The following is a 26,826-nucleotide window of genomic DNA, read 5'->3' as shown; positions in this document are numbered from 1 at the left end:
ATAAATAATAGGAAGTGACTGCATGGCGCATTTCCAAGCATGCTGCGTATGTGTGAGCTATTTCGTCTACCGCATGGCTGGTCTAGGCGAAGAGTGCTGTCCCCGACTCATCCTAGCAGACCTGCGCAGCTTTCTGAGCGACTGGACTTCCACGTCCCTAAGAGTGTTGGTAGGCCGGGAAGAGAAGCTTTCCTGGAGGCCCATCATCGAAAGCGTGCTCGCAAATGCCATCGCGCCGAGCAGGACGTGGACTAAGTCTTCCCTGCTGTAGCGGTGAGCGAACGAAGCCAGCGCAGGCGCCACAGACGCTCCGAGGCGACCCGCCGAGATGGCACCGCCGAACGCTAGCGACCGCACCACGGTCGGGAAGAGCTCTGCCACGCACAGCAAGTTGACAACGAGCGCGATAGAGACGCATATGTTCGCCAGCATCAGTAGTGTCGAGGCCACTCCGCGGGGCTCGACGGCTTGGAGCACGCCAAGGAGGCAGCAGGCCAGCCCAAGGAGTAACATGAGCACGCATAACGTTCGAAGCCTGCCCACACTGGTCATGCCCTGGTACGTCAGGAAGCAGACGGGCCAGAACAGGACGAGGCCGAGTCTCCTGGACAACTTGTGCTCCGGATAGCCCACGTTGAGCCTCAACGCCTGCCACGTGAGCACCAGCGAGAACGATATGCCGAGCACGATCGCGGCGCGCAGGCGCAGCGGGTACGAGGCGACCAGGTCAAGCAGCGTGGCCGCGCCGCAAGTCGCCACGTTCTGCCTCTGCAGCTTCATGGATTCGGTGGCCTTGCCGAGCGCCTGCAGAGCCGCCTCACGCGACTGCCGGTTCCAGTCGGCGGCGCGCAGGACTAGCAGCTGGGCCTCCTGGACCTTCCACACGGCGAGCAGCCAGCGCGGGGACTCCACCGAGAGCGTCACCGCGCACACGAGAAGCAGGCAGCCGGCAGGCGCCGGCCCGATCAGCTGCGCCGGCAGCAACGGGAGTCCGTCCAACGCGAGGGACAACAGGCTGGCGATTACGGCTCCGAACACGATCGCCGTCGTGCCGAACAGGGTCTGGTAGTGGGAAGCGGTCACTTCGAAGAGGAGCACGAAGGCGACGGCAAACGCGCTGCTCGAACCACCCGAGGCGACCAGCGTCGACAACAGGTACAGGTTGAACGAGCCGGCCAGTTGGCCTGCGACGACGGCCAGCACGAAGCACAGGGCCGACGCCAAGACGACGGGACGCCGCCCGACCACGTCGGCCAGCTGTCCCGCGAGAGGGGGCGCCACGAAGGCACCCAGCGTGTCCACGGTTCCGGCCATAGAGACCAACCAGTGCCTCTGGCACACCAGGTTCCAGCGACGCACAATGGACGAGACTCCATGGTCTTCGTAGTCCCAGTCTCGGCAACGCACCGGCTTCCGCCTCTCGGGGTCGTCGGGCACGTCGAACACGGTACAGCGGCTTCATGTGCCATCTGTCTCTATGGGCACGCCCACCTTCTTCCAGTCTGCCACCGAGAGGTTGGAGAAGATGGCCGGCGGCTTGCACCTGCACGCGTTTTGAGACACCTTTCAAAAAATGCAACGCGGTTGGACGAATGGCCTTTGCTCATGCACAGCACTGGTACGTGCGAAGCGTGCTTCAACAGCGCCGCGATTTTCTACCTTAACAATAAGAAAAATTCTCAATGTTCTTTTTGTGCTGTATTACGCGTGTCCGAAATCCCCAACGTAGGACAAAAAGTGCCTAATCACTGTAAGTACAGCATACGCAATTCTTCACACGCGGCACAACTCCTAATTTGTTATTCTGCCCTTGTCCGACTTCAATAGAGGCTTAATCGATGCCATCCTGCACTGCCTTATTTGTGGCTTTACCGTGAATTCCCAAAGCCAACCGGCCTACCGATCTTTGGTGAACTTCTAACCCTGACACGATAAACAATCTTAAGCACAGAATGGCGATTGCCAACCCCTAGCGCCGGTGCCATTACTTCCTTTCCAGATTCTACACACCACCTCATAATTACTCTAGCCTCAAGCTGCTCTGTTTCATTATTGCTCCATTCCGCTCCCTTTTATTGATGCGAAAGCATCACCTCGCCCACTCAGCGAGAAATATGGCGCCTGTACGCTAAACGGCTCCTTAATTCTCATCGGCTTCGAAACCACATCACGTACACCCGTGAGCAAAAGTATACGGACCACAGGGTCACCGAAAAAACTGAATTTCTTCGTCGTTAACATACGGAATGGATAATGGAAGAGAGAATAGTCTAGAGGAATTTGAAATCCCACAAGTAACGCCGGAAGAAGTAAAGAAAGCCTTGGGAGCTATGCAAAGGGGGAAGGCAGCTGGGGAGGATCAGGTAACAGCAGATTTGTTGAAGAATGGTGGGCAGATTGTTCTAGAAAAACTCGCCACCCTCTATACGCAATGCCTTATGACTTCGAGCGTACCGGAATCTTGGAAGAACGCTAACATAATCCTAATCCATAAGAAAGAAGACGTCAAGGACTTGAAAAATTATAGACCGATCAGCTTAGTGTCCGTTGCCTACAAAGTATTTGCCTACAAAGCATCGCAAATGGAATCAGGAACACCTTAGACTTCTGTGAACCAAAGGACCAGGCTTGATTCCGTAAAGGCTACTCAACAATAGAACATAATCACACTATCAATCAGGTGATAGAGAAATGTGCGGAATATAACCGATCCTTATGTATAGCTTTCATTGATTACGAGAAAGCGTTTGATTCAGTCGAAACCTCAGCAGTCATGGAGGCATTACAGAATCAGGGTGTAGACGAGCTGTATGTAAAAATACTGAAAGATATCTATAGCGGCTCCACAGCCACCGTAGTCCTCCATAAAGAAAGCAACAAAATCCCAATAAAGAAAGGTGTCAGGCAGGGAGATACTATCTCTCCAATGCTATTCACAGCGTGTTTACAGGGGGTATTCAGAGACCTGGATTGGGAAGAATTGGGGATAAGAGTTAATGGAGAATACCTTAGTAACTTGCGATTCGCTGATGATATTGCCTTGCTTAGTAACTCAGGGGACCAATTGCAATGCATGCTCACTGACCTGGAGAGGCAAAGCAGAAGGGTGGATCTAAAATTGATCTGCAGAAAACTAAAGTAATCTTTAACAGTCTCGGAAGACAACAGCAGTTTACGATAGGTAGCGAGGCACTGGAAGTCGTAAAGGATCACATCTACTTAGGACAGGTAGTGACCGCGGATCCAGATCATGAGACTGAAATAATCAGAAGAATAAGAATGGGCTGGGGGGCGTTTGGCAGGCATTCTCAGTTCCTGAACAGTAGGTTGCCATTATCCCTCAAGAGAAAAGTGCATAACAGCTGCGTCTTACCAGTACTCAGGTACGGGGCAGAAAGCTGGAGGCTTACTAAGAGGGTTCTACTTAAATTGAGGACGACGCAACCAGCTATGGAAAGAAGAATGATAGGTGTAACGTTGAGGGATAAGAAAATAGCAGATTGGGTGAGGGAACAAACGCGAGTTAATGACATCCTAGTTGAAATCAAGAAAAAGAAATGGGCAGGGCATGTAATGAGGAGGGAAGATAACCGATGGTCATTAAAGGTTACGAACTGGATTTCAAGGGAAGGGAAGCGTAGCAGGGGACGGCAGAAAGTGAGGTGGGTGGATGAGATCAAGAAGTTTGCAGGGACAACATGACCACAATTGGTACACGACTGGGGTAGTTGGAGAAATATGAGAGAGGCCTTTGCCCTGCAGTGGGCGTAACCAGGCTGATGATGATGATGATGATGATGATGATGATGATGATGATGAACATGCGTAAACTGAAGGTTACGAGTGTACTGGAAATTTCGCAATGCCAAGTTTGAACTGCAGTCTTTAATTTCAAGTGACATTCACAGGCACAAGTGAAAATGGGCTTTATCACGCAATCTCTGGTACGTATAAAACTATAAAACTCACGGGTGCACGTGCCTCGACAGAGCAGAGCGGAGAAAAGGGTACAGATTCTGCCGTACTGGTGCACCAGGCGTTGCGTGAGCATCGTCGCGATGCCACGTCACCCTCACTCTCCGAAGCCTCCATTACCCGCGCAAGCTCTCGCCTACGTTCTAGCATCGCCTTGATAGTCGCTATAAAGAAATTAATGCAGAAAAAAGCAATAAATTCAAAAGAGGCAAAAAGTTGGTGGTAGTGAGTTTCGAACCCACACCCCACGCTCAGAAACCCAAGTCTTTTCTCCACAGTGCATAACCAGCAGCGCCTCTGAGATAGCAGGCCTCTACACTCCACTTCATGACGTCACGCTAGTTGGACCGAAATTTCTATTGCCAAGCCCGGCGTCACGAAAGCGGTGACATCAAAATCACCGCGGCTTACTCGGGAGCGTTCCCCTTAGGTTCTATGGCAGTCGGTGAACGTAGCATGACGTCACGGATCGAAGTGCATTGGCCTTGTATTATCTAGGATGCGTGGGCCAAGCGTACCAACACGCTCGCTTGCCCGCGAGGACTGCATAACTCGAAGGACCGCTCAGCGCCGTTCAATTGGACATTAATGCTTTCGCATTCACAAATAAAAAAAGTGCTTAGATGTCCTCAGATTTCAGATTATCTTGATGGGTGCTTGAGTAAGTCTTCCTTTCGGTTCCCTACGCTTAAACGCTTTCGGCGCACAGCAACTGTCCAGCACTTGTGTCCACTTCGTTGACGCGACCTGCGCGGTCATTGTAGGTCTCGACTCTCGAGGTATTTTTTCGCGCCAACAATGAATCGCGCTTGCTGCGTTGTAGGCTGCAAATCTAGCGATCGGCGACATGTCAAGTTGCGACATCGTGTCCTTCTGCAAGGCAACAAGCCAGCGGAGTGGCTGTAGTGCGTCGGGCTGTCGATATTCGATGGGCGCCACGATGTAGCTAGAACATACACAGCCCAATGCCTCTAACATATGTAACACTTCTTTATTTTTCACCAACATACGAAGCGTGTTCAATAAGCGTCCGGCATTGTCTTCACTTGCTGACTCGTGTTCCGCAGATATAGTTATTTTGACTGAGACTTATCTATAAGCTAAGGTAAGCAACAACGAGATTTTTGATTGTGTAAAGCATTGTTTCTGTTACGGATATGACTGTGAAGTACGCTCAGGCGGCGGTAGTTTAATCGGCATTAGTGAAGGACTGCTGTCCAGTGTAGTAACCATCTCATTATCTTTAGAACTTGTTTGCGTACGAGTTGTGTTTGACAACCAGGATTTCATTTCTTGTGCATGCCACAGACCACCTATTGTTCCTGCTTCATTTTGTAATGAGTTGCACGATGTCTTTAATAGAATAATTGTTCGTTACCCCAAATCACAACTGTTTATGTTTGGCGATTTCAGTTTCCTAGATATGTGGCAGAATGATTCCGTTTCTCTTAAGCGTTTTTCTGAAGAGCGTTCACAGTTTGTTAGCATGTGTTCGGATTCTATTCTTACGCAACTTGTGCTCAATCCTACTGGTATCTCTGCCTTATCGGCTATTATCCCGGATTTAATCTTCACTACGCACCCCCACAAAGTTTCCTGCCTAGCTTATCTGCAAGGACTCAGTGGCCATGTCGTTCATAAATTTTCTTTGCGTACATGCGCTCAGTCTGAAAAAGTATCAAAATCATTCGCGATTACAATAAAGTGGATATGGTGTTTATCGCTACCGAAATGGAATTTTTCTATACAATACATTCAAAGCTTTCAGCAACGTTTGGTTGAAGTGAATTTGTTTTTATATAAAAATCAATTACTACCTTTGATTCAGCGATTTGTGCGTCAAAGAAAAATTACGTCTAAGCAGCGTTGGCAGATTTGCGAAGGAAGACGAAGTGACTGCGAGCCAGAACGCCATTTTTCTAGCTTGGCTATTTTCGGATGCAGCAAGCTGCATGTGTTGGTATCAAGTTTCGAGGTGGGAAACGATCTTTCGCTACTTTACGAAGCAATTCCGCCCGAGCAACGCCGACGCCGCGTTAAGACGCTGCGCACGCCTGGAGGCAAGCCTAGACGGGCTACCGCCCGCCAAGCCTAACAATACCCAAGCCGTACGCATCAATTTTTCGCCAAGCATGGAGGTCCAAGTTGAAGGAGAGGAGATTTCTCCTGAATAATTCGGTAGAGATGCCGGCTGATGCATGATCGGCCCCAAAACCCGGTCCGGCCCCAGCGCATCGTGGGATAGACCTAAGAAAGAAGCCTACTCCCGGACCGGCGACGGAGACGGTCGAGACAGTGGAACGTAAAACAAGTACTCAAGGCCAGCAGAATGCCGGCCCTCCCGAGGAACGACATCAAGATCGTCAGTGGGCCCAAGGGCGGCCTCAACAGCGCAACGATTGGCGCAGTCAGGATTGCGTCAGCCATATACCGGGCTGCAGGAGTGTCCGATCAACACGCTAGCGAAGATACCGTGTGCCCCAACACCCATCAAACCATCGTCGTTATCAGCACACCCAGTAGCACCAACGCAGAAAAATACAGGAAACTCGAAGTCATCGGGATCGGCGACCGCCAATACGATGTCAACGCGTATGAAACGGCTCTCAATCATACGGCCGAGGGGGTCATCCGAGGCATACCTCTCGAAGAAGACTCCAGGACCATTAAGTCCAAGATCGTCAACGACAGGAAACCGACAGCCCTAGCAGCCAAGCGTCCTAGCAACACTACGACAGTCATCATCGCCTTCGAAGGCCTAAATGTGCCCACTCTCGTCAGGTACGGCGGCACTCTGCTTCGCTGTTCGCTGTACAGGAAGCAGGTCGACATCTGTCACCAATGCGGTTGACTGGGGCACCGTATGGACGTCTGCCCAAATCCGCAGGACAAGATCTGCAGGGGCTGCGGTGCCAAGAACCCAGACCCCAACCACCAGCGCACCCCAAACTTCCGCCTATGCGGAGGGGAACACCCCACGGCAGACAAATCCTGCCGAGCAAAGTTCAAGACCCCGTACAAAGTCAAGAAACGAATATGGGAAAGGAAAAGAGCCGAAGCGGAAGCAGAACTCGAGGCGGTCAAGGAGTCCGGAGGAGAGCAAGCCCCCGCCCTGCAAAAGCCAAGATCCAGATCCAGAAGCGGGCCAGGTCCAGATCGACGTCGGCTACCGCGACCCCTCGATCCCGCCAGCACAGCCGGTCGAGGAGCAGAGCTCGCAAGTGCACCCCGAGACCGGGCCGAGCCAGGTCCAGATCCATCCAGGCCCTCCCAGAAAAGGTGAGCTGGGCAGACGCGGTGAAGGGCGCGCCAAGGCGCGGGGTCTGCTGAGTAACTGCCTCAGAACCGCAAGTCACAAATACCTTAGACAATGAGATTATTTCAGAAATAAAACGTGACAACGCCATGCTCAGCAGCCTAGAACGACAGCTAATCCAAGAAGTACGCGAACTGAGAAAAGTCGTGCCTCCCGCGCAACCACCTAGAACCACTCCCGTCAGCATTCCTGCTCCGAGCAACAATGGCGAATAACAGAACAAAGGAACCCCACCCGCGAAAAAGCGAGCCGTACAAAGCCAAGACACCAGCCGCGCCAAACAGGCGAGATCGGAAATTAAAGCCATGCTTACCGAACTACAAAGTGCAATCGGCAATCTGTCTTCCGCCATATCCGGCCTCACAAGCAGGGTGTTCAAGCTCGAGGAATGTGCGATGTGGGCACCGTCCCTGTCGCAATCACCACAGCCGAACACGAGAACTCATAATATAAATCCTGTAATCCCAGACGTTCCCATGGTGGAACCGCGCACCGCTCCAGTTTCTCAACAGCTCCTTATTTAAGACTCCAGGATGGCCAGACACGATGAAGAGCTATTGGACTGGCAGTGGAACTGCAGAGGTTTAGCAGGGAAAAAACCGGTCCTACAACAATACGTAAGAAACATCCAACCCAAACCCGATGTAATAATGCTACAAGAAACCGTGGGCGCGGCGGCCAACATCCGGGCTACCGCGCCCTCGTCCCTAAATTCCAAAACGATAGGGGCGTCGCCACACTAATCAGAAAGGGCCTAGTACCCATAGAACATGAGATAAAAGGCCCGCATGCCGAGCATATTATTACGATATCATCGAGCGATGCTCACGAGACGAGCCGCCGCGATAACGACGATGAAGTTGGTCGCTGCGCTTTGCGCGAGTGGGTGGTGGCCTGGCTGCCTGTCTCCAGTGAAAATAGCCTGTAAATAGCCTCTTCTGTCTGTGTCTTTCCACACGCGACATTCTGGTGGAGGTCAGCGATCCCCGTCCTCGCTGCGGAACTCCGAAGTGGTCGGCACACCGAACTTGTCACCATGCCTCCCGGTGAGGCGCCCACCTCTGCAACGGCTTCGGCTTGTCCCACTGCTCCAATCGTCACGGTCGCCCCACATCGCGACCCAGGTGTGTTCTCTGGCCTGGATGGACAGGGTGTTGGCGACTGGATCAAGCTCTATGAACACGCCCGTGCTAATAACAGGTGGGACCCAACGGCAGCAGTGGCGGCTTCCTAGGCACACGCTGAACCATTTCTTCTGTGTTTTGCAGTTTCACCGGGCAGCTAGATATACTGCAGATCCGCATACCCGTGCCCTTGTCATCGACTGCCCGAAAAGAAGCAAGCGCAATCTACGAAAACACCTCGAGGCGACTGGCTCCGGGACCACGTGATTTCCGGGACCACCTGACCATCTGGACATATAAAGCATGCCATCTTACCGGGGATCGCATACGGCAGCAGTGGCGGCTTCCTAGGCACACGCTGAACCATTTCTTCTGTGTTTTGCAGGTTAGTGGTGCACTCAACGCGTTTCAGAATACAAATTGTAGTTTTAAATAGCTGCCACTGCTGCCCGATCTTGAGTGTTCGTGGTCTTTGCGTTACGACTAGTGTATAATATGAACAAGGAAGTTTCAAGAATGCTACATGATTTCAAAGATGAAATGAGAAATGAGTGGAAACAAATGAAAGAAGCGCTAGAGCGAAGCATCCGATCCGAAGAGAGAAACTTGCGCACTGAAATTGATGAAATGAAGAAAAGCATGGATTTCTTCAGCAAGAGCCTTGATGATACAAATGAAAAATTGACGGCAACGTTAAGTAAAAATAATGAGCTGAAGAAAGAAAAAGAACTACTACAACATAAAGTTTATCCGCTGGAGAAGGACTTGGCAGATTGCCAGTCGGGCCTCTGGCACTCCGAGCAGTACTCGCGTAATCGAAATCTTGAAATTAAAGGAATAGTCGAGAAACCAAACGAAAACCTGGTAGAAGTGCTAAAGAAAATTGGTGAGGTGGTTGGTGAACCTATAGCACGTGAGGACATCGATGTTTGTCACAGAATTCGTACAAAGAAGGAAAATCCGACAAATATAATTGTTCAGTTTCAACGCTGTGACAAACGCGACGAAGTGTTTCAGAAGTCATGCAAGAAAAGGCTAACAAATGCATCCCTCGGCTTGCCCACTGAATCTCCTGTGTTTGTAAATGAACACCTTTGTCCCGAAGTGAAGAAAATGTTAAGGATGGCAATAGCACGCAAACGTGAACACAGATGGAAATTAGTGTGGACGAAGAATGGCATTATTCCTGCACGTCGCACAGAGACTTCACCTGTCGTTCGCATCAGGCGTGAAAGTGACCTGAGCAAAATCACGAGCGTTTAACAAACAAGCTTTGACACATTCGTACCTCCAGTAGAGATGGCGTCCTCAGGCTGTGTGATTCCCGAGGAAATCGTTAAGAGACACAAAATTAGCAGCGAAGCAAAGCTGCTAACATTCATGCATCTAAACGCAAGGTCACTGCTGAACAAAAAGGATGAAGTCACTGTGCTAACCGAATCATGTAAGGTAAAATTTGACGTATTGATGTTTACCGAAACTTGGCACAATGATGACTCGGAACATTATATACCTCAAGGATACGAGCATTTCTTCGTGAACCGCAGGGGAAGCAGAGGTGGCGGCGTTGCAATTCTAACTTCTCTAACAGGGTATGATATTCTTAGAGAATATAGCCCAGCTACAGAAAATTATGAAATTTTATGCATAAAGAAAGAAAAGACAGTATTTGCGGTTTTGTATCGACCCCCTAATACCAGCCACTCTGCATTTTTTTAGTTTTAGATAACCTTCTCTCATACGTAAATGAAAGCGGCTATCTGCTTATACTGGGCGGGGATTTCAACATTGACATGATGACTAATTCAGCACCTACTCCGCAATTTGTATCTATCCTAGAGTACAATGACTTCTGCAGCATCATCAGATCCCCGACACGTGTAACCGTTACTACATCATCATTGCTAGACACTTTCATAATAAACTCGACTATGGATAGCACGACATCGGGAGTCATAAGTTGTGATATCAGTGATCATATGCCTATATACCTTTTTCTAGAGCGTAAAGGCACCGCTAAAAGCACGTGCACTGAAAAGATAACGTACCGCAAGATATCGGCTCAAACACTAGATAAATTCAGAGAAGCCGTGCGAGAAATACACTGGAGCGATATTTTTGCCATTGAAGATGCCAACGAATCATATGATAAGTTTATGAGCAAACTCAAAACGCTGTACTTCAAATCATTCCCGCTTGAAAACTATCGGAGTCGAAGAAAGTCGCGCAAGCCATGGATTTCCAAAGAAATCATTAGGCAAATCGACCAAAAAAATAAGCTTTATCAAGTCGAAGGACTTGTCAAAGTGGAAAGAATATAAACAGTTTCGGAATAAATTGAACAAAGAAAAAGAAAAGGCGAAAAATGACTACTACAGCCGCATATTTAACAATGATTTGATGCGCAGAAGTGACAAAGTATGGAAAAAAATAAACGAAACAATAAAATTTTTTTGTTAAAATAGGATGCGTAGATCACGACATTCAAGATACAGTGCATGCAAATTCATTAAGAGAATCTTTATTCCTAAAGCCTACTAGCATCCCTGAGGTGATTACATTTTCATCCTTGAAAAATAGCCACAGTCGAGACGTAGATGATCTAGAAATTAGGCCAATTAAGTACGTCATAGACTTACTTGCACCTGCAGTAATGTACATTTTTAATATTTCCCTGTCAACCGGAGTTTTCCCGCGTAATGTGCAGGTAGCGAGAGTAATCGTTGTTCACAAAGGAGGTGACAAAAATAATATTGGCAATTATCGGCCTGTATCTATACTTCCCGTGCTATCAAAGGGACTCGAAAAAATTGTCAACTTTCGTATTGATAATTTTTCGCGAAAACATAGCCTGCTAACCGACTGTCAACACGGGTTAAAGAAATGAGGTCTACGGAAACTGCTTTAAGTATACAGAAGGAGCTTATTCTAGAGAACATCGAAAAAAAATTTCTGACTTCTGACTTCGGCAATGCCTTTGATAGTGTCAACCATAAATTGCTGCTGATAAAGCTGGAAGAATATGGCTTCCGAGGAATAACACTTGAACTTATCCGATCTTACTTAGAAAGCCGACATCAGTTTGTTGAAATTAATGAGTACAGGTCACAGATGAAACCTTTGACAGCGGGTGTGCGCCAAGGTAGCATCCTTGGCCCGATACTTTTCCTATATAACATTAATGATATTGGACAAGTGAGCTATATGTGTAAATTTGTCGCATATGCAGATGATTGCTCTGTTTTCTTTACAGGTAAAGATTTAAAAGAAATAACGCCTATAGCAAGCTCCGTTTGTTATGGACTTCGAGCATGGTCCAAGGCAAACGGCCTCATCCTCAATGAAACCAAAGCAAAATGCGTTATTTTTCGTGCTCCGGGAAGTTCTACTACATTGCCAGATAATATTGTGTTGGGTCCGTATAAAATTAACATTACGTCATCCATAAAAACCCTAGGCGTAATGTTCACAGCGCATATTTCTTGCAATGAACACGTTAGTCATGTTTGCTCAAAGGTACGAAATGTTGTTGGTGTGTTAAATTGCAATTGAAGTGCACTGCCTTTTAAAGCTAAGCGTCTTATTTATCATGCTCTTTTCCATTCACACGTCAGTTACTGTTCACTTATATGGGGTAACACTACAGCGCAAAATATTCAAATGCTGGAAACACTTCAAAAGAAAGCAATTCGGGCGATAGCGAACATTTCTTTTTTCGAGCATTCGCAAAAGCTTTTCCAACAAAGCAGAATAATCAGAGCCCGTGACATATATAAATTCAAAACGTTACTAAGCTACAGAAATGCTATGCTGGGAAAACTCGACTCATTCCTAACCCTGGTAATTCTACAACAAACTAGAAGTGCATATTCATATCGTCAACAGGCACCATGGCAGATCCTTTTCTCAGGTACTAATTATGGCTGCCAACGCCTTAATTATACACTACCTTCCCTACTTAACTATGTCAACCAACAAAATGTTGATGTGTTATTTCTAAGCAAAAGTAAAAAATTGGATTTGTTCTTATAGATGTGCATTGTTAACTGCTCTAACAGTTCCGCAGAACTTATCATGTACTCTCGTTGTGTTTATACGTTCACACTTGTAACTATTATTCCCAGAATCCAGGTTTCCGCGGCAGTGATTGTGCCCGGACCTTGTGGCAGGGTTTGGGTTGTAAACTGGACGTTGCAAAGGGCGTCTTTGCGTTTGCAAAAATTCTAGGATGTGACGACACCCTGGGCTACGTTGCCGAGGTGTCTGTCGCGAAAGCAGCAGTCTATATGCAGATTTTCTTTTTTTGTTTTTTTAACATGGATGCACATATGTATTTGCAAGTATGTAAAATAATTTCTAAAAAAAAGAACGCTTCCTGGTGGTAACTTATATATATATGGTACATATATGGCGGCATCTATATATATATATATATGTATATATATATATATATATATATATATATATATATATACATTCCTTTTGAATTCTTATGATATATGCGACTGAGTCTGTGTTAAATAATAATATGCAAGATAACAGATTGTCATTGTATACTGGGAGTTATTTGAGACAACTGTATTACACCTAGTTTCTATGTAATAACACGAGAATGTCTATGTATTTGTGTCTAAAAATACTCTTATATCCACACTTTGAGTGATTGTATTGCGACACCAGCCGCTACCGTGCCTCTCTGGGAGACCGGAGCTTTGTCAAGCCGAAGAATTTACGGCTTCTTTTTCTGGCTCTCCCTTTTTCACCTTGTATCGAGCGGTAAAAATAAAGAAATCATGATGATGATGATGATGATGATGATGATGATGCTCGCCAATGTCATCTTTTATCTCGGCGGCACCCCACGCGTGTGGCACCAAACGCATGACGACGAGATGACCAGTTGGGACAGTTTCAAAGAGAAGCTACGGGAACTGTTCGGCGAACCCATTGGGCGCAAGGCTGCCGCGAGAAAGGCTCTTGCGTCTCGTGTTCAGTCATCTACGGAACCGTATGTTTCCTACATCCTCGACGTCTTGGCTCTATGCCGCAAAGCTGACGATGCTATGTCCGAAGCAGATAAAGTGTCACATGTTCTAAAAGGCATCGCCGACGACGCTTTCAATTTGCTTCTTGTCGGCAACGTCTCGACTATCGGCGCCATCATCAAAGAATGCCGTCGCCTTGAACAAGCTAAGAGCCGCAGTATCTCACACCACATCACGCGGCTACCCAACACTGCTGCTACAGCGACCTGTAAAGGTCGACCACGTCAGACCACCACCTGTGACGACGTCAACCGCATTGTTCGCCGCGAAATCGAGGCCGCCTGTTCGCCAGCTTTCTCCACGACGCCTCCCGATCCGCCAGCAACCACCATTGCGATGATTCTGGCCGTCGTCCGACAGGAATTTGAGAACATGAGTCTGAACTCCGTGTCTTTCAAGTCTCAACCCAGCGTTCCCCAGTTTTCTAGCGGCCCTCCTCGTTTTCGGCAGTCCTTTTCCGCCACATCTCGCCGCAGCCCATCCGATTGGCGTACCCCTGATGACCGGCCGATCTGCTTCCACTGCTGTCGCATCGGCCACGTCGCTCATCAGTGCCGCAACCGATGGCCACCACCTCCTCGGATATACGCCGGCGCTTACTCCCGCACCTTTGGACCTTCCGTTCCCTATACCACCCGCCATGAATCCACTGCCGCTGATGCTCCTCCTCCGAACCTTCCCTACAACCGCTCGGCCTCACCTCGACGCCACCAGTCTCGTTCGCCCCAACCCCGTCGCTTGTCTTCGCCGCCTATCGCCTCCCGGGTCCAGCCGGAAAATTAGGCACTGCAGCTTCTTGAGGAGAAGCTGCGTTGTCGACCCTGCCCTCAAATCCTCTGCTCACGTTACCCATGAACCGAAACCTTCTTGACGCTGACGGCTATCCTGTCACGGATCTCATCTATACAGGAGCACATCTTTCTATTATTAGTACTGCCTTCCGACGACTACTGAACAAGCTCCTCACCCCAGAGTCAACACGCGTCGTCCGCGTTGCGGATGGCGGTACTGTGCCTATCATCGGCATGTGTAAGGCACGCGTCAGCATCGCCGGCCGCCACACTCCTGTCCTCTTCACCGTAATTGCTCATTGCCCCCCCGACCTCATTCTCGGCCTCGATTTTCTTTCCGCACATTCTGCTCTTATTGACTGCTCTTCCAGTACCCTTCGCCTTGAGTTGCCGATGCTCGCAGAATCTTGTGACGCATCCCACTGCCGCCTACGTCCCACCAGCTTTCTTAGCCTGCAGCCAAAGTCAATAGCCTACATTGAACCATTGTCTTTCCCACCAGTTCCTGATGGCGAGTACCTCGTCACTCCTCTGTCCGACATTCCAATAAGCCATGACGTTACAGTGCCTCACAGTATACTTAATATTACTGGGAACCGCACTCGCATGCCTGTCTGTAACTTTGGGTTGGCAAAGTAAATCCTACCGCAAGGTATTTGCCTTGCCACCGTTGATTGTCTCGGCGACCAATACGTGGCAGCGTTATCGACCGATGGTTCTCGAGAACTTACCATGCCCCTCGCGCCAGCCTCGGGTGCCGATCCCAACATAAAGAAAATGGTTGCGACGGACCTATCCTCTGCGCAGGCTGAAGAGCTTTGCCAAGTATTATCGTCCTACCGAGATATTTTCGACATCGACGATCGCCCTTTAGGCCAGACGTTCGCTGTCAAGCATCGGAATCTTACTTGCGATGCTACGCCTATTCACCGACGACCGTATCGAGTTTCTGCGTCGGAACGTCGAGTAATTCAAAGCGAAGTCAACAAAATGCTAGACAAAAACATAATTGAGCCTTCTTCGAGCCCCTGGGCATCACCTGTGGTGTTGTTTAAGAAGGACGGCACGTGGCGCTTCTGTGTAGACTACTATTATCTGAACAACATTACTAAGAAGGACGTCTACCCGCTCCCACGTATAGACGACGCCCTTCGACGGTTCCAGCTATTTCTCTATTGATCTTCGCTTGCGATACTGGCAGATTGCTGTTGACGATATGGACAGAGAAAAAACCGCGTTCATCACACCTGATGGCCTATACCAATTTAAGGTGTTGCCGTTTGGATTATGCGACGCCCCTGTCACCTTTGAGCGTATGATGGACTCCTGGCTCTAAGGTTTCAAATTGTCCACATGCCTCTGCTACCTCGACGACGTCATCGTCTTCTCGCCAACGTTCGACACTCACCTTGAACGTCTCGCAACTATACATGACATATTTCGAAAGGCGAAGCTGCAACTTAACTCGTCCAAATGTCGTTTTGGCGACCGGCAAATTACTCTTCTGGGCCATTTCGTTGACGCTTCCGGAGTACAGCCTGATCCCGACAAAACTCGCGCTGTCAGAGAGTTTCCGGTTCCGAAGACAGCCGCAGACGTTCGAAGTTTTGTAGGGCTATGCTCGTACTTTCGTCGTTTTGTTCCAGATTTTGCCACCATTCGCTAGACCCCTAACTAATCTTTTGAAGAAAGCCGTACAATTCTTGTGGGGCACTGGAGAAGCCGCCACTTTCTCTCGTCTCGTCACTCTTCTGACCTCACCACCCATTCTCGCCCACTTCGACCCTGATGCCCCTACAGAATTGCGTACAGATGCCAGCGGTCATGGCGTAGGTGCCATCGTAGCCCATCCTCAGCGTGGCCAGGATCGCGTTATTGCTTATGCGAGCCGCCTCCTAGCACCATCGGAGCACAACTATTCCATTCCGGAACGAGAACGCCTTGCTATTGTCTGGGTGTTTGCGAAGTTTCGTCCTTACCTTTACGGTCACCCTTTTTCCGTTGTCACTGACCATCATGCTATCTGCTGGCTGTCATCGCTAAATGATCCTACAGGATGGCTTGGTCGATGGGATTTGAGGCTACAAGAATTTTCATATTCCGTGGTGTACAAGTTACCCTGTTGACGACTCTGACTCCTCCATATTGCCAGTGCTTCTTGCGTATTCTCTGTATCACAGCTGATTCATTTCGCCGACGAGCAACGCCGTGACGCGCACATCAGAGCACTCATCGACCGTTTTGAACACTCTCCGGCCGATGCTACTCTACGCCTCTTCGTCCTCCGCGACGGTACTCTGTACCGTCTTAACCTTCATCCGGACGGCTCTGAGTTCGTACTTGTAATATCTAAACACCTCCGCTCCACCGTTCTAGAAGAGCTCCACGACGCACCAACGGCAGGACAACTTGGCGTATCTCGAACCTATGACGTGTACGTCGCCGTTTTTTCTGGCCGGGGCTTGCCCGTTCCGTACGACGTTACGTCGCCGCTTGCGAACTTTGCCAACGACGCAAGAAGCCTTCCCAGCTCCCCGCTGGTTATCTGCAGCCACTCGACATCTCTGCCGAGCCCTTTCATCGTGTCGGCTTACACCTTGTCGGCCCATTTCCGGAATCTACATCAGGAAACAAGTGGGTTGCAGTCGCGGTGGTCTACGCGACCCGCTACGCCGTAACCCGTGCACTTCCGAGCAGTTGCGCAACTGATGTTGCGGACTTCCTCCTACATGATATCATTTTGATGCATGGTGCTCCGCGTCAATTGCTAACAGGCCGTCGCCGTACGTTTTTGGCCAAAGTCATCGACGACATCATGCGTGCCTGCTCAATACGGCATAAATTTACCACCTCCTACCGCCCCCAAACGAACGGCCTCACTGAGCGCTTGAACCGCACCCTTACAGACATGCTATCCAAATACGTTTCCGACGACCACCGTGACTGGGACCTGGCTCTACCTTACGTTACCTTTGCATACAACTCTTCCCGTCTCGATACTGCTGGCTTTTCCCCATTTTACCTCTTGTATGGCCGCGAATCAACGCTACCACTGGAAACTGTGCTTCCGTCCGCCACAGCTTCAACTAGCGATTATGCCCGTGATGCAATCGCCCATGCTGACCACGCTCGCCAACTTGCGCGCGCTCCTCTACAAGCGTCTCAAAACAAGCAGAAGCAACGCTACAACCTCCGTAACCGTGATGTCCATTTTGTGCCCGGCAGCCTCGTGTTGCTTTGGTCACTGTCACATATAAGAGGGAGACTAAGATAAAATTATAAACGAAGAAAGGTTTCAAGAAGACGACGAGGATGGAGTTAAGGATGACGTGGATTACCCGAAGACTAAAGAAGATAAAGAAATACTCAGTGAGGTGACCAGAGAGGATTGGTGGAGAAAAGAAGTATCCGGTAAGATAGAAAACGATTGGTGGAGAAAAGAAGACGAAGAGAAGGATTACGTGGGCTAACGTCATGGCTATAAAAGGGCGAGGAAGGCCTAGACACGGGGGAAAGAAAAAGGCAGCGGAGGCTCGGCGGGTCAGGGCAACGATCAAGTTGGCGTTGGTCAGTTGGTTGGTTCGGCCGGAAGAGAGCGACGCCGTCTACTGCTCCGGTGAGCTCGCGTTTTGCGACTTCGCCCCACAGACTTCCTGCCGTTCCTGAGCCCGTTCCGGGACGCTACCACCTGCTACGGCCAGGGGTATCTCCAGCGCTGCTGCCACTCTCCCGGGTGGTGCCCCAACGCCAACGTCATCGCAACACCTCCACGGGCGTTTGGACCGGGAGCGTGTGCGACGCAGCCAACGACGCCGCCAGCGACGCCAGCCCTAGAACGTCGAACGCCACTCCGACGCCGGCTACGAGACCCATACCACGCCACAACCGCACCGAACCAGACGTGAGCACGAACGCCAACCACTAACAGTAGAACGCTAGTAGCAGTGTTACCGGGTCGTGTGTACTGATAGCCTTTGTATTTTGTGTTAGTATTGTTAGGTTTGTGTGCTGGTGTTTGTGTCGCGTGGGTTGTAATAAATGTGCATCTGTGTGGGTACACCTGTCGCCTAGCCCATTCTTTCAGCCAGAGTGTTCTCCGGAGGAGATCCGTGACAGTCACCTTCGCGTAATGTTGGCCTTTGTGAAAAACTGCTTTCTTGTTACACAGGCCCATATCGCGTGCTCCGCAATGTGACCGATGTCAACTATGAAATCGTTCTAGCCACGCCCACTACGTCCTCCGCTGTGACAACCAGTGACACTGTCCACGTCACTTGACTCAAGCCCTACAACTCTACAAGCGCCTTGGATATTTAACAGCACCGTGACGGTGCTTTTGCCGCCAGGGGGTAGTATTACGATATCATCGAGCGATGCTCAAGAGACGAGCCGCCACGAAAACGACCATGAAGTTGGTCACTGCGCTTGGCGCGAGCAGGTATCGGCCTGGCTGCCTGGCTCCAGAGTAAATAGCCTGTAAATAGCCTCTTCTGTCTGTGTCTTTCCACGCGCAACAATATAATGATAAAGATTATTCCTAGCAGAACGCTAAAGAATAGTGTCTTTATGCTGAACATATAAAGAAACCCATCCAAAAAACGGCAGCGTTTTCTCTCCCTGCTCAAAAAGACGACCGAGCTTGCCGGCCTGAACTCGCTAATAGTGGGTGGGGACTTCAACGCTCCGTGCCATACCTGGGGATACGGCCACACCACAACCAAGGGCGAACAGTTATGGCAGCACTGCAAGACTACGAATACACGCTCATCACGGATTCCAGCGCCCCAACGCGAATGGGCAATTCGGTTGCAAGAGATACCACACCGAACTTAACAATAATCACAAACATCGAGGGGACTACCTGGCGAAACACCCTAGAAGACCTCGGTAGCGACCGCATGATCGAGATCACGATCCCCCGAGCAGGAACCCCCCCCCCCCGGTCAAAAGCTTCAAATGGACAGACCGGGACAAGTTCCGCAAGCACCGGGATATCAGGCTAGACGACGAGCCGATCGGTGACATTGACACATGGATCGCGGACCTGACCAGGGTTGTCAGGGAGGCCACACAACCCATCACTCCCGAAATCCTGACGGAGAAGATGGACAGTCGCCTCGCCCACCTCTAGGAAGCCAAGAAATCCATACAAACCCGATGGCAAGGCCAGCGGCTCAATCGAAAGCTGAGGAAAAAGATAGCCGAACTAAACAAACAAATCGAAGAGCACTGCAAAACCTTGAGCAAGCAACGGTGGGACGAAGTCTGCAACGCCGCGGATGGCCAACTCCACAACGGAAGCACGTGGCGACTGCTGAGGCACCTTCTGGGCGAAACCCAAAGCCAATCCAAGCAAAGAGCCGACATGCAGAGACTTCTGCACAAAGAGAAAGGGGCGGCGATCGAGAAGCAAATCGTCATGAAACTCTGCGACAAGTACCTCCCGCAACGACCGATGGTCGAGCACGACCGGTACACTAGTAGTCCTAGTCCCAAGTTAGATGAAGACTTTAGTGAGGCGGAAATCAGAAAGCCACTCCAAGGACTCGACGGCAAGTCAGCCCCAGGACCGGACAGGGTTAACAACAAAACGCTGAAAAACCTGGACGACAAATCTGTCACCAAACTCACGGGCTATATGAACAAGTGCTGGAGAGAAGGCCGCATCCCGGAGCAGTGGAAGAGGTCCAAGGCTATCCTCATACCCAAGCACGGAAAGCCGGTGAGTTTGGAGAACCTACGCCCAATCTCTCTCACGTCATGCGTGGGTAAGGTCTTGGAACACGCCTTCCTGAACCGTATCAACAGCCATTTAGAAGAGGCGGAAGCCTACCACCACACCATGATAGGCTTCCGATTCCGCGCAGGACGTCATGTTACAACTGAAGAACCAGATCCTTGACGACAAGACAAGAAATACCAGAGCCATCCTAGTACTAGACCTGGAGAAAGAATTCGACATCGTCGCTCACGAGTCGATCCTTAAACAAGTGTCTAATCTGAACCTGTGGGAAAGGGCTTACAACTACATGAGGGACTTTCTGAACGATAGCAAAGCCACTCTGACGGTTGGCGACCTCGAGTCCGAAGAACGACCCCAGGGAAGTGCAGGTACCCCCCAGGGCTCAGTTATATCTCCGCTCCTTTTCAACTTAGTCATGCTGGGTCTCCCCAGCAAACTACGGGAAATCGAAATACGCAGACGTTATAACGATTTGTGCGGACCGCGGTAGTGACGGCCAAATTGAAACCGCACTACAAACGGCCATTCACCAAGACGAAGAGTACCTCCAAGGAACGGGCCTCGAATGCTCCCCGAGCAAGTCGCCTTTACCGACCCACGCGCAGAGGCATGCCACCAAAGAGCTACGCGGAACCCCGAGAGTACGAGGAAATCGGCCTGTACACCCAAGACGGAGACGCAATCCCCAGAGTAAACAAGATCAAAATCCTCGGAATGATCATTGAGGCCAACGGAGCTACCGGCGAAACTGTGAGCGAGATCGAAGGCAAAGTCGCCAGTGCCACGAGACTCTGAGTCTCGTGGCACTGCCGATAGACACGCGGGCATGAAGGAAGAAAACGTCATTCGACTGATCCACTCATTCGTTGTCAGCCACATCGCCTTTGTAGCCGCCTCCCACAATTGGTACGTCTCGGAACAAAACAAGATCAATACGCTCATAAGGAAAACGTACAAGATAGCCCTGGGCCTCCCGGAATCGACGGGCACCAAGCTCCTGGCCCAGCTGGACATATACAACACCCTGGAAGAAATAGTCGAAGCACAACGCATCTCGCAGCTCGAACACCTGTCCACCACCGCGACGGGAAGGTACATTATGAACACGCTCGGCATAACGTACCACAACCAGCACGGCCAGAAAATGCAAATTCCCCAAAAAAATCATATACACCATTACGGCGGCAAAAATCCCAAGAAACGTGCACCCCGATTACAGCCGAGGTAGAAGAAAGGCAAGAGCCGAGGCTCTGCTCCGTTCATTCGGCAGGGAGAGAAATGCGCGCTTTGTCGACGCAGCTGAATATCCGAACGGCCAAAAATACACCGCCGTAGTCATAGACACAGAGTCCAAAATCAGAACCACATGCAGTGTGTACACCAAACAGTCGGAAATAGCGGAGGAAGTAGCGATCGCGCTGGCCCTCACAGAACAGGAATGCGAAGTCGTACTAAGCGACTCGCAAACGGCAGTAAAGAATCACTCCAAACGTAGAATTTCCAAGGAAGCCCTGTCCATTCTGGCCAAAGCGGGCACATCCAAAACCGCGAGCTCGAGGATCATATGGTTCCCCGTGCACGTCACCACGGAAGGCGACGCGTTCCCGAACCTAAACGAGACGGCGCACCGGACGGCGCGAGACATGACCCGCCGCGCCGAACAGGGCAACGCCTCTCGCACGATAGCGAACACTCCTCGCGCAGAAAGGGACAGGCTCACCAGATACAACGACATAACCAGTGCATATCTGAACACCAGAAGGATATACGCACCGCCGAGTCCCAAATTGAACAGGAGGCAGGCCGTCGCCTGGAGACATCTCCAGACGAACACCTTCCCTAATCCATTCCGTCTGAAACGTATCTTCGCAGATAAGGATCAGGACGACACGTGCAAATTATGCCAGGAAGGACCAGCAACACTCAAATACATGCTGTGGGAGTGCAATCTAGTTATGGGAAGGATGGCAGTTGCTCCGGAGACCCTGTCATCGAGGTGGGCCGCCGCTCTGCGCAGCTCAGACCTCGGAATCCAGACGTGGGCAGTCCAGCAAGCCCGTGAGGCGGCGTTGAGGCAGGGCCTTGACGTTCTCCCGTGGGATACCTGAGCGCGGGTCGCGTTAAACATTGTCGGACATACAAGAAAGTTGTATCCTTCCATCTATCCATCCAAGCAGCGTTCGCCTTGGTTCACAACCTCACTAAAACGGCTACGCAACAGAAAAAGGCGAAGTTTTCATCGTGCAAAAGAAAAGAATGCTGCTACTGCCTGGACGTGTTATCATGCTGTTGAGGCAGAGTACAACACCACTGCATCTAGTGCAAAACAATATTACATGGATGTTACATTGTCTTCTATCCTTCACACAAACCCACGGAAGTTCTGGAGCTTAATAAAAGGCAGCGAGACACAATCTTTACATCTCACACTAAGCGACGATGTACCCGTTTCTCCTGACCGGTGCTGCGACATCTTAAATGAAGTGTTTGCTCCCCATTTTGACAGCCCTACACCAATCGCTGTTCAGTACACGTCTAGCATGAGGTTTTTACCGATGGATCCAATTCTTGTGGATTCTGCCGGTGTTAGTTGTCTACTACAGTAATTAACACTTTCCTCGTCGTGTGGGCCTGATTCTTTGAATTCCAAAATAATCAAGTGCACTGAAGTGTTTTCTTGTGTTGTTTTGTCTAAACGTTTCACACAGTCATTGCAGTGCTCCGTTCTTCCAGAAGACTGGAAAGTGGCAAGGTGGTACCAGTCCACAAATCAGGTAACACGCACTCTCCTAATAATTACCGGCCAATCTCATTAACAAGCATAGCATATATTCTAACTTAGCAGAGTTCCTAGAGTCTAACTCGTTTTTTAACACTGCTCAGCATGGCTTTCGAAAACATTTCTTTTGCGAAACACAACTTTTAACTTTTACTAATGAACTCTTTATAAATTCTGATCTTGGAATTGATACTGAATGTATACTTTTGGACTTCGCTAAAACCTTTGATGTCTCACATGACTTACTACTCTTAAAAATAGCTGAACTTAACATAAATGAAGAAGTGTTCGACTGGATTAAGAGTTTCCTTTCTAATAGAACCCAGTATGTACTTGTAAATTATTTCTCTTCAAGTCTTACCTCTGTAACTTCAGGCGTTCCCCAAGTTTCAGTTCTCGGACCACACCTATTCCAAATGTATATAAACACCTTCCTAACTGCCTCAGTTTTTCGTCTATTAAAATCTTTGCTGTTGACTGCATTTTCTATCATTAAGTTACTGACTTGTCTGACATCAGTAAACTTCAATACGATCTTAATAATGTGTAACAGTGGTGCTCTAAATGGTGCATGACAATAAATACCGAGAAATGCAAAGTGATGCATGTGACTTGTCGCTCTAACACTATCCCTGCGCGCAACTATACTTTTAATGGTTATCCCTTGTCACTTGTCACATGCTACAAGTACCTCGGAGTTCCAATCGCTAACAATCTATCCTGGCGCGTCCACATAGATTACATTTCTAACAACGCTAACCCCATACTTGGTTATCTGCGTCGGAATTTTCCCTCTGCACTATCTTCTCTTTAAGCTCTCTCTTTATAGAACACTTGTTCGACGGAAACTGGAATACGTCTCTGCTATTTGCGACCCCTGTCAGCTCACCCTTATTACCACACTTGAATGTATTATGAATAGAGCCGCTCGTTTCATTCTTTTCAATTATTCACGTCAAGCCAGCATCACATCGATGAAAATCAGTTAAGCCTTCCAGACCTTTTAGTACGTCGTAAGTGTTCCCGTCTTTGCCTCTTCCATAAAGTTTACCATTATAACGCTTTTTTGAAAGAAGCTATCTTTTCTCCACCCACTTACACTTCATCAAGGTTGGATCACAAGTATAAAGTTGAAGTTCCTGTCTCCCGTAGTAATGCTTAGCGATTCTTTCATCCCTAAGACAAGCTCCGATTGGAACTGCCTTCCTGCCACCATCGCTTTTATCCCAGACTCTGGCAAATTCATATCTGTTGTTTATAGTGCTTTTTTTCTTGAACTAAATGCATGTGTATTTTTTTTTCCTCTCACTCCCCTCTGTAACGCCATCTGGCCTTGCGAGTATTTGAAATAAATAAACAAATAAGTAAATAAATAAATAAGTACGCTTTTGCGGCCATCTCTTCGAGCCGGAGGTTTACAACCCCAACGAGTTTTAGCACGTCCGGTATTTCGGTAAATGCAGGTGGACTTCGTGTTTTGCCGCATGGGCGGAAGCGCAAGCGTGAGCGGCCTGCAGGGTGCAGCCACCCGCAGGACTGCCAACCACCACAGCAGAGCTCAACCAAACAAACGTAGCACTTATATAGCAGTAACCAAGGCATAGTAATTTGCTGTTGGTGTCAATTTTCGGCAGCTGCGTAATCGTGAACACTCTGTCGCTTTAATCGTATACTTTTTTTTACACTTGGTCACGGGAACACTTGGTCACAGCAACACTAACTCTCTGTTTGACTGGTCGAGTTCTGTGCCACCAGGTTGATACACCGTGCAGACGGCTCACGTTTACGCCTCGGCCCGTTCGTCAAAATGGATCGCCTGTGCTTACCGCAATACCGAACACGCTCAGCGCTGCGACAGAACGGTCGCAACGCCGGCTGCTTGAATTAGCCTCGCTGGGGAACGGCCGCTAGCAGAGAGGTTCGACAGGCTTCGCGCGCTGGCTCCAAGAAAACCGCAAGTAGACGCCACGACGTCACATCATGACGCAGAGCTTCCATCGCTCGGCAAATGAGTTGAGCAAACGCATGGCTACGGGGGAGGGTATAACTTGCAATCGTCTTTAATATGACCCTTCACTTAAATTGGAGCGCGAATGCTTTACCGTAGCTGTCAACAAAATCTGTTCGAGCCGTTTCAGGGACCCTTTAAAGATGTATGCGTGCAGCAGCTAGCCAATTCGAACGAAATGCCGTATACGCGACTTTGCCGACTCTAATATGTTGTAGAGTGTGGTATACGACTCCAGTACACTCTCAGCGCGGAGGAAAAAGAATAATCCGCCTTCCGGCGCGGCCGTGGTTTCATGCATAATAGGCAACGATGCGGAAGCTACGCAGTTAGTGCGGTCATACAAGGCTCCTTTCGTGCACTTCCCAGTGCAGCTTTTTGCATCTGCGACACTTTAATTCTACGGCATAACTACTTCGTGCTATAACTACTTCGCTCATTTCGTGGTGAATAGCCCTATCTTCCCGCAGCCTTTCATAAGTACGTCGCATTTTGCAATATAAAAGTAGTATGCTTTACTTTAAAGCGAGTTACACGAGGCGTACCATTATCTATATTTCATACATAACCCACTATTTTGTGGTCGCGGATGCGAGCAGTAAGGGCGAGAACTCTCTCTAGGCTTCGCATCGTTGCCTTTTATGACATCAGGCCGCTATCCTCTGCAAGCTAGCCTCCTCTGACCATGCCCCTCTTTTCCTCACAGCCCACCTGCGTGTTTACTCTGGGGAATAGGCCCTCCATGTTTGCCGGCCTTTTCAAGGCAGTGTATAGTTTATGGTAGCTTTTAATGATACCCTCCTCACGATCAGCCATCCCCACTTGTTCTCCACTCTGCTTTCCTCCATATTCAGACGTGCTCTATATTGGGCTGCAGAGAAGAGCGCCTCTTCCTTCCTACAAATGCAGTATTCTCGCACGGCGGCTACAAATTACCGCTTGCCTATTACGTTGCGAGGGTCTATTTCTCATGCGCCTCTTCGTAATATTTTACAATGAAGTTGTATACCGCTATCCCCCAAAACGTTTGTCGTGTCCGTGGGCAAAAACTCAACCAATCAGAGCGGGTGGCGCGCACCGCGTGCGCCACTGGGTTCCTTGCAGCACCACCAGATGGCGCTCGCCCCTGCGCATCCACGCCAGCGGCGGCGCCGGCCGTGCGGTGGACAGAAAAATAAAGAACCAGAAAGCTCGTCTTCGCGAATAGTGTTCGCCGCACGGGTTTCCCAATAAACATTACCGTTGCATAAGCTGCAGTTGCCAGCAAGCGACAACTAGCACACGAAGCAGGGAGTGACGCGACTACACATTCATATGTTAAAGAACCCGCCTAGCAATTGATTTCATTTGTGTTCCGATGTCGCCATGGAAAGGTCACGCATAGTTAGGACTCCCGTAGAGCATCATGAACACGACGAGCATCTACGGGAACAGCAACGTCAATATGCAAAACGGCATCGTGCTCAGACTAGGTAGGACCCAATTAAAGCTATCAAGTGGTACCACAGCTTCGCTGGCCAACCACCCTCACAGCGTGGATTCAAGCTTTCTTTTTTTGCAGATTGGTCGCGTGGCGCTCCCTACTAGTCTAAGGCGCTTCGCTGACAGAGGCACCCACCAGTGTTGCAACGGATGCGTGGCGATCCTGAAGGCGACCCCGTGCGCCCGCATCGCGACCAACGCGAGCACGGCCACGAGCAGCGCGCCCTGCTGCAGCCTGCCCTGGCCGTACAGGTCGCTGAACCGCTCGCTGGCCTCGGATGACGAGAATGAGGCGCGAGATGGCGACGCTGCCAGTGGCAGATGGCGACACGGGATGGCATCCTGCTCGTCGGCGTCCATCGCTCGCCGACTCTGGCCAGCATATTCTGGAGCGCGCGGGCAGGCTGATGATGACTGCGTCCTCGCGGGGGCGTTCATGACAATTTTCATATGGCACATACCCACAATGAGGGATCGGCCAGCAAGCGGCCGGCACGTTTAAAACGAAAGAAGATTAAACTGCTCGTTACTCACTAGGGAACAAGTAGATGCCACTCGATTGT

General features: G+C 49.6%; 1 protein-coding gene across 1 annotated transcript; it reads right to left on the bottom strand.

Annotated features, from left to right (window-relative positions):
* Nucleotides 1-66: 66 nt before the first annotated feature.
* LOC126524706 (solute carrier family 22 member 15-like) lies at nt 67-26,623 on the bottom strand. Its single transcript, XM_072287002.1, has 3 exons — nt 26,400-26,623; nt 1,492-1,543; nt 67-1,419 (listed from the first exon to the last, which is right to left on the bottom strand). The coding sequence occupies exons 1-3, from the start codon at nt 26,621-26,623 to the stop codon at nt 67-69; spliced, it is 1,629 nt and encodes a 542-aa protein (XP_072143103.1).
* Between the last annotated feature and the right edge of the window lie 203 nt (nt 26,624-26,826).

The sequence above is a fragment of the Dermacentor andersoni genome, chromosome 3 (assembly GCF_023375885.2).
Source record: "Dermacentor andersoni chromosome 3, qqDerAnde1_hic_scaffold, whole genome shotgun sequence".
Classification (NCBI taxonomy): Eukaryota; Metazoa; Arthropoda; class Arachnida; order Ixodida; family Ixodidae; genus Dermacentor; species Dermacentor andersoni.
The sequence above is the reverse complement of the archived record's forward strand: the minus strand, read 5'-3'. Positions and strand labels throughout refer to the sequence as shown.

Bases quoted from the DNA above. Each gene is read 5' to 3' on its own strand.
- LOC126524706 (XM_072287002.1), bottom strand. From the start codon at position 26,623: ATGGACGCCGACGAGCAGGATGCCATCCCGTGTCGCCATCTGCCACTG. The intron at 1,544-26,399 runs GTGGGTGCCTCT...AAACGCGTGCAG, and splicing joins ACGCATCCGTTGCAACACTG to GTGCAAGCCGCCGGCCATCT. The intron at 1,420-1,491 runs GTGGGCGTGCCC...GACGACCCCGAG, and splicing joins CGGTGGCAGACTGGAAGAAG to AGGCGGAAGCCGGTGCGTTG.